This window comes from Gouania willdenowi, chromosome 5, assembly GCF_900634775.1.
Source record: "Gouania willdenowi chromosome 5, fGouWil2.1, whole genome shotgun sequence".
In the NCBI taxonomy this organism is placed as follows: domain Eukaryota; kingdom Metazoa; phylum Chordata; class Actinopteri; order Blenniiformes; family Gobiesocidae; genus Gouania; species Gouania willdenowi.
In genome coordinates this window covers 18,573,269-18,590,414 of record NC_041048.1, presented here as the reverse complement: position 1 = coordinate 18,590,414, position 17,146 = coordinate 18,573,269, and the positions used below count along the sequence as shown (strand labels likewise).

Here is a 17,146-nt window from a genome sequence, read left to right as displayed (position 1 = left end):
TGTGGCTCTGGAGCCTCATGTGGCTCTTTGACTCTTTTGCAATGGCTCCCTGTTGCTTTAAAAAAATATATTAAAATAATGAATTGTTATTTCTTACAGAGGGTATTGATGATTAATGACATTAACTTCAAATAAAATTCTGATTAATCAATTTGTTAACCTAAAAATAAATCACATTGTGAGATAACTCCTGCAACCTCTACAGACCATCAACCTTCCTTAGCACCTGTATAACCTTAAGTTTTAAATCCCTGGTCAGATAACTAAAAAGACAAAAACACTATTAATTGCCAACATGCTGACTTAATATGCCTGCTTGATATGTTGCAAGAAATTAGCATTATAGCATGTGTTGATGGACATGATCATGTGTTATCAAATTGAAGTTATTTTTGTAGCCCTTCAAATCCAGAACTCGTATTTTTTTCCAATGTTTAACTGTATAGAATTTTATACACTGTATTGTCTTCATTGAAAAGGTATTTTTTTGGCCCCGGAAGTACTTTAATCCAGGCGAGATGAGGCAAAATGGCTCGTTTGAGAGTAAAGGTTGCAGACCTAGTTGAACTCTGCCATATTGGAAGCTTTAAGTTTTAATCCTCACATTACATCAGGACATGTGATTTAAAGCCCTCCTATTCCTGACACACTCACAGCACTACTGTCAATCAGTCTGAAGTTAAAGAGTCTCTGATGACTACTTTGGCAGGTATAGGTCAAGAGACAGTCAACCCTTTTTTTCTGCTGTTCTTAACATCATTTATCAAGCTGGACATTGGACACAGCAGCCCATCCATGACAAATTAAAAGTAGACTAATAGAGGGATGGGTTAAAGTTTGTGAAGTAAGGCTTGTTAAAGTCCTGTTAGTAATACTGTATACCAGGGGACTGGATCTGGTTTTTATTTAACTGTATTTCACATATTCTAAAATCAATAAAGGCCTGTCAGTTATTTTCAGGATGGAAATCTTGTATTTAATGGTTTTGTTTTTTTTCTGCTTTAAACTCTGTGTAAGCTTTAAAACTTGTTTCTGTTCTTTCCTTTAAAAGCTCCTCTGCAAACCATGGAAGTACCCAATGGGGAGACATATCCATGTGTTTGAAAGAATGGCCTTAATGTTTCCTCCTGTTTGAAAATCCATATCTGAGTCATTATAAATGAATACATCTATAGATCTGTATGTTTGGCTGTGGAGTCGATGGATGGATGGATGGATGGATGGATGGATGGATGGATGGATAAAAGCAGATTTATTCATGTCTTTTTCATAGGATATATACTTTATGCTACTTCTAGTAGTGGAAGATAAATCACCATGGAAACCAGGATGTTGTTTGGTGAATGGAAGATGATTGGCACAGTGACAGCCTCTGAAGTACACACACACGCACACACGCACACGCACACACACACACTGCATTGTGTTCAATGATTACACCTACAGCCCAGCAGATGTCAGCAGCTGTTTGAACTAGAATCTATGGATGCTGCGCCTGCATTTCTCCTCACCTTTCACGTCTCCATCACTTTCCTCACATCCAGACATAATCTAAGTGATATTTCGTCTTCCAGAACGTGTTTTCTTGCTCGCTGTAATTAAGTTTGAGCTGTGAAAGGTCGACTGTCGTTCTGAGATGGAAACCAACCATGATCATCAACTTATCTTTCAACCTGAGTCAAAGCTGACATATTGAGCTGAGAGAGACAGGCTGCACAAGAGGAATTCACTGGGGCATAACATGACAGTGAATATTATATTACCAATCACCATGGATAAATGTTTTACTATGATAAAGCAAAGGTTTTACATGCACTGCTTTTATGCTCATAGTGACCTTGTGGTGGGTGGTGGAAACTAATACCTAACTGGAACCTTCCTAGTGTTATATAGGCAAAGTTATTAATGATTTTACTAATTATATTTAGATAAATTACGCAGAAAATGTTAAAGCTACTTCTAAAAAACGAACCTTTTACACCAAAAACAAAAACAAAAACAAAAAAAAAAAAACCAAAAAAAAAACGAACGAAATAAAAAATGCTCCAAAAATCAAATGAAATATAAAAAAATAAAATAAACCTGTAACACCCTTTGGACAGGTAACTTCATCCAATCGCACAACTGTCTTGTAATTTTGACTAACCTTTGTATTCATCACCTAATGCAGCATCAGGCTCAGTTATGGTCATGTGACACATTATCGATTCACATTCACTGAGCAATATCACCACTAAAAAAAAAAAGAAGACAATCTTTATTTTTGCACCATGTCAAAGATTAGGTTTGATAAAAACCTCCCTAAAGCTGTTCACTGATCGTGCGTAATATTGTGGTGGAACACGGGGTGGGGGGTAATTGGTCCCATAATTTAGCTTTACAGTTATATCTTTAGTTAAATGGACACCATCTTCACCAAAACACAGACTATAGCTCAACTTTATATATCCATCCATTTTCTGATTGTCTTTCATTGTCATCACGCACACACGCACGCTGGGAAGGGAAACAGGTGGGGCGCGCACTCACATGGAGCGCGCTGCTCGTGGTTGCTGGTTCCCGGACACGCGGAGGATCAGCATCAGAGCAGCAGCACAGGTTCAGCCAACAGGATGCTCCTTCTACACCTGCTGCTCCTCTGCGTGTTTCCCCGTTGAACACACTCTAAAGGAGGTTGCTTTATTTATCACCAGAGACTCTGGAATTCTGCATTAACAGGTAAAGAAAAATGTATATTTCTTAAATTCTTTTGTTTTTGTAAAGTTAAATTATCTCCTGTAATGCATTTTTACCTATAGCATGAGGTTGTTTCAGGCGAAATGTGTCAGAGGAGTATGAATTTCACAGAAGTGATGGTCAGGGTCTAACATCATGTTGGTGCTGCTCAGCAGCAGGTCATATGGGTTAGAAGGTTTTTGGGGTTTTTCTACCTTGTCTGCACATGCTGTCGAAGGTCAACACTACATGTAGTGCAATCTTTTCACGACAGAAATGTTTTGATGTTGCAATTAAATAAATACATTTATTTTATTGCATAACTGTGCCCATCACCAGCCCTCCCTAAGGAAGAGTATAAACACTTTACTAAAGGGGGGATATGAAAAGAGAGGGCAGTGTTACACATAGGTGAGGGGGAAGCGAACAGGGAAGAGGGAGTCAGGGTGGGGAAGAGTTGACTGTTTTAAGTTGAGAGTGCAATGCGGTGTTACAGTTGTCCATATTGTGCTTGGTGTGTTGTGTAATCAGTTCAGCCAGTCTGGTGACAAGTGTGGAGAAATTGAAGTGGGTGACACAGCACCTAGCTTAAGTATAATGATGGTAGGGCTGCACGATTATGGCCAAAATGATAATCACGATTATTTTGATCAATATTGTTATCACAACGATTATAATCGTAATTATTTGTCATATTCGGAAAAAATCTGTGTTTTTATTGCACAACTTTTAAACAATGTGTGAAGTTTACAGTACAAAATTAAGCTTTAAAATGTAATTACAATTAAAAAATAATAATTTCAAAAAATTAACCCAAGAATTTAAATTGCACCAAAGGCTAAATACACTTTTACAGAATGCAGAGCCCATATTTTAAATGTAAATAATGCAGACAATCAGGTTGATTTAATCGTGGCAACCGAAATCATGATCACGATTAAAATTTGATTAATTGTGCAGCCCTAAATGATGGCGGTCATGAACAGAGGGAAGGAGTGAGTCGTTATACCTAAAACTTGGGATCAACGTATCTAAGGTTAAGCCCAATACGAGCTTATCCCACAGCCCAGGGACAGTGCATCTACGACCAATGTGTGTGCAAGAGCCACAAGGTTAAAAAGTTTCAGATTCTCCAATGAAGCAAAAAGATGACCGTTACTTAGTGAACATTTTACTGACAGCAGCAAGAAAGGCCATTACTAGACGTTGGCTTAAACCTGAAGTTCCAAATTAACATTGATGGACCATAGTCCAGAACATTTATCTTATGGAGAAACTGACATACTCTCTAAGATTAAAGATACCAGACTTTATTAAAAAAAAATGTGGAACAATTGGTCTACTTTCATACTATTGGAAGAGTGCAATGAGTAGGCCTTATGTGTGTCCTTATTTCATTATTTTGAATTGTAACTGACATACTGCTAAGAGTCAGGTTATCCTGTGTGATATCTCTATTTACTCTAACAATTGTGTTACAACCTCCTCCTTTGCTCTTTTGTCTGAAAATACAAATAAAAATAAAGTTACAAAAAAATAAAAGGTTTCAGATTCAGGATTCAGGTCCATGTCTGTGAACGTAGAGATCAACTAGGAAACTGCTTTGCATATAATCTGGTGATTGATTGTCTCGTTGGTCAGAGGATTAAAGGTGCAGTCCGCAACTCTCAGATCTCTCTCTCCCCCTCCCTCCCCGCTGCTCTCTTGCCCTTCCTCCAAACTCTCCAAAGTCCCTCCCTCAGAGGAGCTAACAAGCTAACGTTAGCCAGAGAGCAACATCACAGTAATATAACAGTCTCTGTTAAAAGCATATTACTGCAGCGCTTCTCTCTTTCAATGTGCACAAACCTCAGCAGCAGCAGCAACAACACAGTGTCACTTACAGCAGCCACACGGAGGCTGCTGTGCGCACATGAACACGTGCACCACAGAGTTCTAGTGTAACAATTACAAATCAAACATAATGTAAATCAAGCAGCAGTAATTACCTTTCAAGCAGAAACGTCACCAATTCCATCTTCTACTCCTCCAGACCATACACTGTAAAAAAGACGGCACTACAGCTCCGGGAAAGGGGCGGGGCCTGTGAGCAACAGCTGTCAGACAGCCCAATCAGGCTCTGATTGGTTGTTTTTGCTCGGTCTCGGTGCATTCTGGCAATCTGCCAAAGGCTGCAGGAGCAGCAGATGAGACTCAATGAGCCTGTTTTTTTTTCACACAAACTACTAGTTTGATGTAAAGCTGTCCTTACATAGTGACAGCTTTAGCAAATATGACAAAAAGTCACTTTTATAAGAGTTGCAGACTGCTCCTTTAAAGCAGTGATTCTCAACTGGTGGGTCGGGACCCAAAAGTGGGTCGCGGATCTGTACTGGGTGGGTCGCGGAAAGCTAGTCAAAAGTAAATAAATACTTAATATGCCTTTTATTTTTAAGGAAACTTTTTTTTTGACAGGCATGCTGTGAAATGCATGTTGCACACGAAAGTATATAGATTTATATTTTAAAAAATATTACATATTTGTGTTTTTAACAGCTATTTTTGAAAAACGAAATTTTTCTAAAAAAAATTGGGTCACGATTTAATGACCGTGGCAAAATGTGGGTCTCAGGGCGAGACCAGTTGAGAATCCCTGCTTTAAAGAATGAAAAAGCCAATATCCAGAAGAATTGATCTTTTTATTTATTTATTTATTTGGTACACATATGTTTATTCCCATTTGTCAGACTGCTTTTCTCTTTTCCTCTCCTCAGGATGTGTGGTATGGATGTAGACCTGGATGATGGAGGCTCAGCTGATGAGGAGAAAGAGGAGGAGTTCCTGTTTGGGGAGGGAGTGAAGATGATGCCCCCTCCTATAGCCCACAGTGCAGGCAGTGCCTGGGGGAGCCGCAGGGGCAGGTGTGGCTGTGTGGTCCACGGGGCAGGGCTTGTGGCGTGGAACCTGTGCGTGGTCCTGGTCAGCATGTTGCTCCTGGCTGTGGTGTTTGCTGTGGTCCTGCTGCCTGCAGTGTTGCTGCTGTACGCTGGCTTCCTCTGCCACTCCAGGGTGAGATTATTTTACCTCATCAATGGGATTCTCTCTGGATTTTACTTGACTTTAGGCACAGTGTTACAGGAATCTAGTGGCAGGGGATCCAACATTGCAAATTAGTCACGCTCACAATGTGCAACATTTCCACAAATCCTTTTTTTGTTATTTTGTCCTCCGTCTTTCATCAAATGCTAAAGTGCTCCTGCTTTGGTTAAGGTCACCTTTGAAAAATACACACAAATAAAAAAAGAGAACAGACGTTGGGGCTGTCTGCTTTTAAAACCTGAGCGACTGATTTACTTCAAAGCTTTCCCGTCAGACTCATTGGAACAAGTAAAGATTCAGCATCAGAGGATATCTGCAGTGCAATAAATTGTAGGCTTTGGAGCCAATTGTAACACCCAACAATCAGACAGCTGTGTGCAAAACAGGAAGTGAAGCTAAATGATGCATAACAGATGAAGCCTTTGAACAGATATCAGAATGTGGACAGATTGAGACAGCATTAAGACTGGGAGCTAAAAGCATGTAAGATTTGGTCATTTTTTAAAAGTCTCGTGCAGGAAGGCTCAGGCTGAGGCTATCAGTGGATGTTATGTGACGTGTTGATGTACAAACAGGAGACATCACAAGTAACCTCACCTGTGATACTCCTACTAAAATCTACAAAATCAACAAATACACATGATGATAATTTTAAGGAAATTCAGCTCAAGTGGCCACATTTATCAAATGTTTCATGTAAATGAATACAATTTAACTCTACTCATGGTAAAACACAATATAACTGACCTAATAATGATTTATTACTTACATTATCTGGATTACTGTTGTCTTTATGGACATTTCCAAACACATATAGTAAATTATTTATGAATTCCTAGTGATCTGATCGGCTATATCGGATCAGCCGATATTTTGTATTTTATGCAATTAATGTGATCGTCTGTAAAGTCTTGCCAATCTGATCAATGACGTCATTGTCGTGATGAAACTTTCTGTAGATGCTCTTATTGCATTGTTTTATCGTCTCCTTTACACAGAAGAGTTGTTTTCTTTACATGACAGCTTCACGTAGTTCCAGTGTGGTCTGAGTATGACATGGGACTCCGGTTTAATTTAACAGCTGCAACGTTTATTTTGGCAATCACTCAAAAACGGCATAGAGCTTATAATCAATCTGCTACAGTCTCACACACTCCCTCGCTCCGCACAGTGGTTGAGCGACGAGGGCATTCAATCTCAGTTAAAGGGCCACACACACACACACACACACACACACACACACACACACACACACACACACTTTTTTTAAGCCCACTGATCGGTGATCGGCCCAAAAAGTGCTACAAAATAGACAGAAGAAAAGCCCCAAGTACACTAATATAATGCAAAAATCCTGACCATGTAAAGCCTGAAATCAATCCTCTAAGGTGGTAATTAAAAACGTGCACTGATAATACTTCCACAGATCCCATGAATTGTAACCCACTGTCTAACCTGCTCTGTGCCTGGTGTCATACTCAGTTTCAACTTGTAAATGCATCATGCAAACAAAAACTAGGTGAGAAAATACATCAGGCTAAGAAAAGTGCTACAAAATAGACAGAAGGAAAGCCCCAATTACACTAATATAATCCAAAAGTCCTGATCGTGTAAAGCCTGAAATCAATCTTCTAAGGTGGTAATTCAAAGCGTGCACTGATAATACTTCCACAGATCCCATGAAATGTAACCCACTGTCTAACCTGCTCTGTGCCTGGTGTCATACTCAGTGATGTCCACAAGCGTAGACGACAGGCGGAATCACCTACTATTCTTTTTCTGATCGCCTTCTACTCTCAAACATGTTCATAAATGATTTTGTACCCCTTTCGCACCGAAAGAATTGTTAAAATCCATGAAAGATTGAAGTTTTCCACACTTTGAGGAACTTTTGCAACGCTGTTTCGGTGACCATTTTCTAAATCTCGCGCAAAGTCTCATGAGCAGCTAGCCTGGTGAAGCCACACCCACTTCCTTACTTGTTGTAAGGAAGTAAATCTGGTGATGCTGCCGTTTCTCAAGCATAACTGGAAAAAACATCATATCCCCTGCGCCAAGCATTATCAAAACAAACGTGGCGGCCGACACGGAGAAGACGTTTGAAACTGCGCTCTTCTCTGTTTTAAAAGACTTTGATATACTGTTGAAACCACAACAAGAAGAGACTTTAAAACCACAAGTCTGTACCGTGCTACACGCTGTTTTCATCTGCTGGCTCCATTTAGGGAAAAAGAAAGGCGCTTGTTGCGCTATTGTCATCTGGTCCATTCATCGTTTGATTGGTTACTCTGTGCGTGTTTGTCCCGCCCTGTTCAGCAACCAGAACTCAAACGCCTGTTGAGCGCTTCCAGTCTAATCGCCTGTATAAATAATACAAGGAGATTAGGATGGATTCCAGGCTACCAAGCAGTAGCTTTACATGCCTCTCCCATCAACCATCATTAGCATAAACCCGACCCTGCTGCTGAAGGACACCAAACTTCTGCGGCCTCCAGCGGGCGCAATTCGGGCCCTAGCCAAAAACAATCCACATATTTGGACTTGGGGGAGTAAAACGTGTCCGCTGGTACTACATTATCCATGAAATGAGCACTTTTTTTGCATCACGATTGTGTGTTTCGCCTCTAACGGACGCAGTTCTGACTCTACCTGGGAGAGATGCATATATTCGGGCTCGAGCGGAGTAGACCTTTACACTGACACCTCAAACTCATAACACAAATTTATCTCTGCTTTACACGGACTTCAAACATCCATGATTAACTTTTGTGTTCCATTAAAATATGCTTGTTCGATACATTAATATGAATATTAATGTGCTTGTGTTAGATATATTATGAATATTTTTGTGCATTAATACAACTAAATATATTACCAAAACCAACTACGAGCAAACCACACAAAAATTATGTTAATCATGCAGATATGTTCTCGTGCCTGACAGCATTCTACGGAGGACTACTAAGAGACCAAGCGCCCATACTACTGCTATACTATGAGTTGGTACATTTTCAACAGGAAAGAGGTAAACTGATAATGATGCTCAATTCTTCATCATCATTGTCATGGATACCAGATTTCAACTTGTAAATGGATCATGCAAACAAAAACTAGGTGAGAAAATACATCAGGCTGAGAAAAGTGCTACAAAATAGACAGAAGAAAAGACCCAATTACACTAATATAATGCACCAAAAGCCACCATATATCATAATTTTGGCAAAATTTTCAGTCAATTACAAATCGAGATATCTTGCCGTGACGACGGTACGTGATTGCAGTGTGTTGCTGCTGAGCTGTCACTCCATGGAGTTGCTCCATTCCTCGGACAAAGGTCTCCTCTGTCTTTTTTTGCTGGCTCCGCCATGATATAAGTTGGAGGAAAATGAATTTGTAGACAACCGTGTGCAGCCACGGGGCTGGTCATAATCTAGCATTAGTGTATATTGGGCTGCCGTAAAGCAGTACGTCTTACCACAGGGTTGCAAGTGCTGTTTTCTGGCCAGAGACAACAGGGGGAGATGAAAGACCCCCCAATCACCCCATAAACACTTGTATTACCCTCACAGGGACTATAAGAAGGATTTATTAAGGTGAAAAAGTTACTTATTTCTGCTTTAAATATAAAAATGTTATATTATCTTCGAGCCTCCCATTCTCCACACAGTTATTATGTGGAACTATCCGCACCAAGCAGCTTTATTGTCATGTGTGCTTTACCTTTCAGGAAGTTTTGGCCAGTAAGCAATGAATAAAAATTAATTATTAGCCTACAGGACAAATAGTGACAGCCTTCAAGAAGCTGATACGTACTTTTTACAATGAGATAAAAAAGTGAATAAAATGCATGAAGCTATTAGAAACTGATCAATCAAAAGGAAATGTATACAGATTGTACATTAGCCTTGTTATAAAATATTGATGGGAAAGTCTGATTTCCTTTAGAGTTTGGATTGAGAAGCAACCAAAGAGTTGCTTAGCACACAAGGATGTTGTAGGTGTCTGCCAGCTATTTAGGGGCCAAAACCAAGTCTTATTCTATACCGGGGGTCGGCAACCTTTGTTTAATGAAGTGCCACTTTGGAATTTTCTTCTTAACGACTGTGGCATTATCAACAATAATTCAAAGTTACATTTTGATACAAAATACAAAAACATTTCCAACATACATGGAAATTTATTCCAGCCACATAGAGCCCCTCTAATCTTGCAACTGTACATTATCTGTTATTTCATAACAAAACAGCAATTATAGTACTATATTATACCGTTGCAGGGCTTTGTGGAGCCCGTCCAAGTTCAATTTGGGAGTAAAGCAGAGTAAAAAAGCCTTGCATAGCAAATACTTTAAACTGGAGACAGAATCTAACCAAAGACAGCTTGGGGAAGCTCACAATAATATCACGTAGAACCTCTTGGTTAGATATATCATGAACCATTGCAGGTGCAGCAAACAAATAAAGTGCAGCAGTCATAATCTATAAAGATATCATTTCAAATTTACATTATGGCACCATGTGATGAAGGTGAGCAGGATAAAGCAAGCTTTCTGGATTCAGAGACCCAATAATGAAGGTACTGGAGATACAAACAAGGAAAACCAGTCCAGCCCTTCACTAAGATTCCCTGCCATGTCCCCAGTCTCTCGATCAGGACACCATGGAAGATTGACATCTGATTAGAACAAATATATCCCAACCCATTATGAAATTTAAAGAATTTGATTCATTTCAGATTATTTTTATTTTTAAATCTAGATATTCTTGAACATTTAATTCAAGATGGGCAAAAAAAATGAGCCTATAGGCATCTGGATTCTTCTCCGGCTGTACGTTTACAGCACTTATCATAGACAGCTCCGCTTGCACTTACAAACCGTAACTAAATGATCCACTTACAAAGTTACTTAAAGATGAGTTTACTCAAAATATACCTAGAATTTAAAAGACTTTTTCAATGAGTATGACACTTTCATTTGGCCCCAGTAAGCAGAGGATGTGTACAACCCTCTTGCTATAGTGAAAGAGCTGCAACCTCGGCTCCAAAAAAGATGTCTTTTAGACGTCCCAAGAAGATGACCCAGGTTTGATTTAAACCCCTGACCCTATGCTTTCAGGTGTGCTTCCTTAGTGTTGCACCACCGCAGCATTCATAATGTATATCAGTTGTAATTATATTATAATTATGTAAATGTCGATGTTTTAATGCATAGCAACCTTTCTGATTGCTCTGCATACCGTGCCTTTTCCTAAATGCTCTGCATTCCCAAAGTTAAAAAGAAAACTTTAGGTTATTTACATAACCCCAGTTCTCTGAGTAATATGAGTGAGACTTTGGGATTTAAGCCTCCGTGTCATATCACAGAAGCCCTTTCTCATAAAGACAACCTGATTGGCTGGTTAAATGTATTCTTCCGCAACAGGTAGTCCCACCTACTATAACTAGAGTTTATGTTACCATGGTGACATACTCAGAGTAAAACTTACCTCGCTTTCAAGAATCGGAAACTCAGCATTTCCCCATATTTGAGCCCGAACACAACCCGCTTTCTAGAATACCCCCCTGCACTGGGGTTTTGAATGTTTGGCTAAGTGGAGCCCGCTAACGAAGAGATATCCCAGATATACTTATCCATGGCTTCACAGTACAGGCACCACATGTCCACATGAGTTCTGATTGGATGTGACCAAATTATAGTTTAGTTTTTATAATATGCCTAAAATATAAATATGTTTTGATATAGTGTCTGCTTACTTGCATTTTTAGAGTATAGTTTTTGTCGCCTAAGAAAATCTAGTTGACAAAAAGTATGACAAAAAAAAAAAAATACTGTGTCAGGGCAAAATTGTTAGTTATGTTTATTAACATATTTACTCATAGACCTTATTCTTTTTAAGGCTTTAAGTTGAGACTTTTCATTTCTGCTGACTCATGTTTTCTGCTCTCTTCTCGAGGTCAGCTTCCCAAAACACATCTTATCCCTCAGACACGGAGGCATCACACACTCACATGCCTACACACACTCACATAGTCACTCATACACACCCAATACACAGCCATTCATACACACAAACACCATACACGCGTACACCTCCAACACTCACGACAATCAGGAGATACCAGAGAACTGGTTGTTTTGATCTAAAGAAGAAACTGTCTCTTTTCACTCTCTTCTATCACCTCCACCCTGTCCTCTTTATCTCCTGGGGGGAGGAGGGAGGGGGACTGAGGGGGAATATACGTGATGAGTTAGAACTGTGGGCCACTCGATCATCGGACGTCCGCCCGGGGCGGTCACTAATTTTGTCCATCTTTGTACTCTTTTTTATTTAGTTTTATAATAAACCTTTTTTATAAAATCATCAATGCCTCGCCTGGACTCCATCACTCAACCAGAGCAATAAATCATGTCTCCAAATGAGGTCAACCGCAAATTTGCCGTGACAACTGATATCTAAATTAATAGTGTACACACACGTCTGATATTAGCATTACCGTGTCTTGTTTGTTTTTTCTTGTATATTTAATAAAAAAAATATGAAACACAAGAAACCATTGACTGAAAACAACACAGTTTTAAACATATGGACCTGTGTTGAACAGAGAGGTAGAGCAGCACTCTATGGCCCTCAGAATTGTTTGAGCTTCTCTTTTATAGGAGCCTCAGATTGGCACCACCTGCTCTTATCAACACACCTGAAATGAAAAAGCACAGAAACACATGAAGCGCAAAATAGAACGCAGGCATAATGACAAACAGTGACGTGCCGTGACTACTAATGTTGGGTTGGCACGTTGCAAATCGAGACCACCAATGACAATTTCATACGTTTCTGCTGGAAAGTGTTAATTAAACAAAATCAACGTCGTAAAAAACACCATTAAAGAAACAATTATTTAATATAGCCTCCATACTCTCCCAACAAGATATATCTCATGACACGGCAGTGCATCCTTTGTTTATGTTGGAAACACAGAAACACAAAGAAAATGACAACAACAACAACTCAGAACAGCCTCAGTGAGGAGCATCCACAAAGCCAATCCTTCCTTTTGTTCCTTTCACTGTAGAAAATACAAACACATTTTCTGACCTTTTCTTTGCTGAAGGTCTGGTAGCTCAGGTGTTGGTCTCCCATCTTTTAAAAGCTTTCATTTTTCCTCAAAAGAAAGTTTCTTTATCGTGCTTTAGCGCTGTCATCCTTCCTGTAGTGTTATAATCCCGCCCACTAGCTAGAGAACGTAGCAGAGGCCACATTGGATCAATTCACTAATGCACTGTGAACTTACGTATAGTATTTAGCATAGCACGGTTACGTCCAAAGGCAGCATAGAGAGCTGCCTTTTACGTAAATTGTTTTCATCTTGGGGAACTGACTGCGCATGCGCAAACACGCTATGGGAACAGAGGCAGAGCAGCAATGTGCTTTTGGGAGAGGGTGTGGCCTCCTCCTGCCTTACAGCGGAGTGAGACTGTGCTGCCGTACCAGGAAATAGCGATGTTTAGTCATTTAGTCTTTGAAAAGCACAAAAAGCTGACACTTTCAAACTTATAGGTACTATATTATAGGCTATCAGAAATTGCAAAACAAATCATTCATAACTATATTCTAATTAAAACAATTAATCAAAATGTAAATTCACCCTTGGGTAGGCCCTGCCTAATGCCTACCCTGACTGCACATCACTGATGACAAATAACAGCTGCAATCTGAGTTTGGTGGAATGTTCTTAACAGGAAAATCAGGCCTGTGTCTTCTAGTGTCTTTCAGTTAGTGATTAATTCTCTTCCTTTTCAGTCCCCTATCTTGTTTCTGCCCCCCAAAAGTAATTGGTAGCTCAGAGGCTTACTGGCTGCATTGAGTCAACTCTTCATGTGCACAGAGAAACTCTGTCACAGCCCGCTTCACACACACTCCCTCATCTGTGCAAACATCCACTCGCTAACTGTAAATAACAACCAACAGATGCTGCCTTTTAGTAGCTTTTCCCAGTTAATCTTACATCTTCTGATCCCTGTGTCTCCTCTTACACACCCCGCTGTGTTTATCACTGCAGGTGCTGAATGCCTCCTCTGCCATCTGCCATTACCTGGATGACAACAGCTGTTCAGCCCTCATCATTCTTGGCTTTGTGATGATGTCTCCTCTCGTCGTTGTGGCAGCAGCCATTTTCTGTGGCCTGCTGCGAAGGTTTCGACTGCTGCTCTATATTCAACCTATCAGCCGGGCCTGGTACCAGGGAAGGCTGCTGGACTGGGCTGGAAAGGTTAATGCCTGGGTCTGATTGATACGCTGGAGGAGGCGCTGAGGGAAAAAGAAAAGCCAAACCCCAAACATAAAGAGGGTCGTAAATGATTCATCGTGGTGCCATCACTTCTGCTTTTGTTTAGGTGTTTGACACCGTGTGGGAAATGTATTACGTTGGTGTCTTGTTGTTACCAGATCAGCATTACTCCACTTCATCTGAGATTAGTGCATCAGTTTAGACTCATCGGTAAAAGAGGAGGAGAAGCAGTGACCTTAATCTTAATTAATTCATCTTCTCTACGTTTGTTGGCTCTTTTCGTCAATAATTCAAGTCTTGTAGAACGTGGTTCCTGCAGTGTTGTCAGTGCTAATTGTGTGAATCTCATTTGCATTGGAAGAGTGTTTTGCATTCTTCAAACAATCTTCTACAATTCATGGAAAAGTATCAATCCAACTACAAAAGCGCACCAACCTGACCTGTTCTGGCACTTGTTAGATTTAGTATTAAAATAGATTTAAGACAGAAACAATTTGGTTGCTCTTAGTTGTCTTTTCAAATGTGCATTTTTTGTGTATGTGATTCTTTGATTCAATGGGTTGACTTTCAAGAAGCCTAAACAGATCATATACAGGTTGCATATGGGCAAAAAAGAATAGAATTGGAGGCAGCATTCGCCTAAAAATGACTGCCATCGTGCAACATAAGCCTGAGAAACTTGCAATATTCTGCTAAAAAAAATTTATGTATTTATGCAGCACTCATATGTGTGCGTATAGACGTGGTTGAGACCTCCCTATTTAAATGATCTCTGCGTATGTGTTTGCACCTGCCTGTGGGTCGTACTATTTTCCGGTGCTAAAACAATCACCGCAAACAGTTCCAGATTAGTTGAATTAGATTGCGCCCACTGCATTAATTTATTTGCATTTCCTCCTCCCATTTTTTTGCGCCCCTTATGAGATCCCCCTACTTAACGTATTAATCAGAGGGAAACATGCTAAATAGATTGTGGGCGCATTTTTATCCCTTATTAGTGCGTGGAGTGACGTTTGCACACGTTTTAATACCCCTAAACTTTTAGTGAATCTGCCCCTGAGTTTCCCCAGCAGTTGGGAAGCAGTTATTCACCTTGGAACAAAATGTGGAACAATTACTTGCACACATACCATTAAGAACAGTCCTATTAAACGACGCAGGCTGTGACATGAATTTCTCTTTATTTAGGTGGAGCCAGTTGTTATAGAAGGATTTTAATCTTTAGATCAGAGGCTCAGTCTGCAGCATTCAGTCATTTAAATTCAACAGTGAATCACTGGCGAGTTATCTCTGTCTGTCCTTGGTGTTTAAATGTTCAGCATTAGGCTTTAATGTTTCTGACTAAAGAGCTGTCAGTTTTACAGAAGGTCTTTTTTTTAATCACCTGGAGGAAACAAAATATATTCTAAAATATGTATTCGTGCAGGTCTGCCATCCATCTGTATGAAAATAGCTTTTTTGGGAAAGAGGATAAACATTATTAATGGCTGATAATAAGAAGTTTTTTGTTCAGCTGTGTCAGTCACAGATGAATAACATTTCAATGTGTGTCTGATGTGACCCTCGATAAGTGAATAAAATTCCTTTTTTTTTTGCTTAGTGTGTGGGTTTTGTGTTGTGTTGTCATTAAAGTGCATCTGAGGGTGACACTAAACACACAGGCACACACTAAACCTGAATGCAGAGTTTTTGCATTGCTGTGATGGTCATGTCTGCGAAGTGAGAGAAAGTAAATTGACCAATTAAAGGGAACAATCTAGTGATGTTGGATCTGACTGCATGTTTGTTCATCCTGTCCTGGTGATGTATGTAGTCTATTCATTCCCTGCTGTTACATAGACCAATATACATGCACGTCCTTTGGCCCAGTGTTTACACATCTCAGCTCACTGCAGGCAGGCTGTGTGTACCTTGCAAATTACGAACGGCTCCACTTGATGGAGGAAAGCCCTGAGAACATTATAGATGCAACAAAACAAAAGGTCAGTGCGTGTTACGAGCTGCCTCAGTGAGTGCTGCGAAATTGACGACAGTACCAACAGCTGTGGTCTATTGTTAGTTTCATGATTGCCAGCAAACAAAAGTAACCTACCTAAAGACATCACTTTATCACTCATAAAACATATTGTGCAGAAGAGTGTGGATAACGATGTGTTTAGATGACGTCCATCTGCAGGGAACGGTTTCAAACACAACTGTGTCGTTACTACGCAAATGAGACAAAATACGTTCTTACTTTTTCCTTTCTGTGTAGTGTTTGCATGTTCTCCCTGTGCGTGGTTAGGTTTCCTTCAGGTACTTTGTTTTTCTCCCACCATCCAAAAACTTGCATGTTAAATTGTACGTTAAGTTTGTTAAGGTTGAGAACTGAAGATAGGCAGCAGCAGACCTTCTAACCTCTAACAGGAACAAGATGCTAAGAAGATGATTATATGAAGAATAAACTCTATTAATCGTGGAAAATCTAAATCTGACAGAAACGCAAGATGCACAAAGTAAATAAAAAAGACCAGTTGCAGCACCACATAAGGCCATAAACACATGGGCTGCGTCCGAATATTCCCTCCTATCTCCTTTCCTATCCACTGTTCCTTCACCCCCGGAAGTGTTTAAGTGATGGCCATTATAAAGCGCGTCCGAATTGTCTTTAAGGTAAGGAAAAGACGCTCACTGCTTCCTTTTTTAAATCCTTTAGCCTAGGAAACACTGATGCACCCTTTACCAAAGGAGGCAAGATAATGCTGACCCACAATTCCTTGCGGCGACAACATTAAAGACGCACACCCGAGTGCTGACAAGTAACAGAGATCATGTAAGTTACCAATGCAATAATATGCCTTGAACAACTTTAAATAAATAATCAGATTATAACTGACATAAAACAGACATTCATATTTCTGAGTGGATGGTGAGTGTGAACAACCATTCTCAATGTGAGGTTCTTTTAGTTTCACCTTTGTTGAAGCCTCGTTTCCTTTGATTTACATTCAAACCTTGTGATTTTTTAGATTATATCAGCGGAAAGTGTGATAAATGCCCTTTTAGTCTATTTTCGGAAATTTGTAGT

The 17,146-nt window shown here is 39.9% G+C and overlaps 1 protein-coding gene across 1 annotated transcript; it reads left to right on the top strand.

Annotated features, from left to right (window-relative positions):
• Positions 1 to 2,581: 2,581 nt before the first annotated feature.
• Positions 2,582 to 15,673, top strand: tmem88bl (transmembrane protein 88b-like). The gene is made up of 3 exons (XM_028447399.1): positions 2,582 to 2,718; positions 5,469 to 5,763; positions 13,852 to 15,673. Exons 2-3 carry the CDS (start codon positions 5,470 to 5,472, stop codon positions 14,077 to 14,079), a joined length of 522 nt encoding a protein of 173 aa, XP_028303200.1. The 5' UTR covers positions 2,582 to 2,718; position 5,469; the 3' UTR covers positions 14,080 to 15,673.
• The last annotated feature ends 1,473 nt before the right edge of the window (positions 15,674 to 17,146 follow it).

What these genes read in the sequence shown, in the direction of transcription:
- tmem88bl (XM_028447399.1), top strand. Translation starts at nt 5,470, where the DNA reads ATGTGTGGTATGGATGTAGACCTGGATGATGGAGGCTCAGCTGATGAG. An exon ending in GCTTCCTCTGCCACTCCAGG is followed by an intron (nt 5,764 to 13,851) that starts GTGAGATTATTT and finishes TTATCACTGCAG; the next exon opens with GTGCTGAATGCCTCCTCTGC.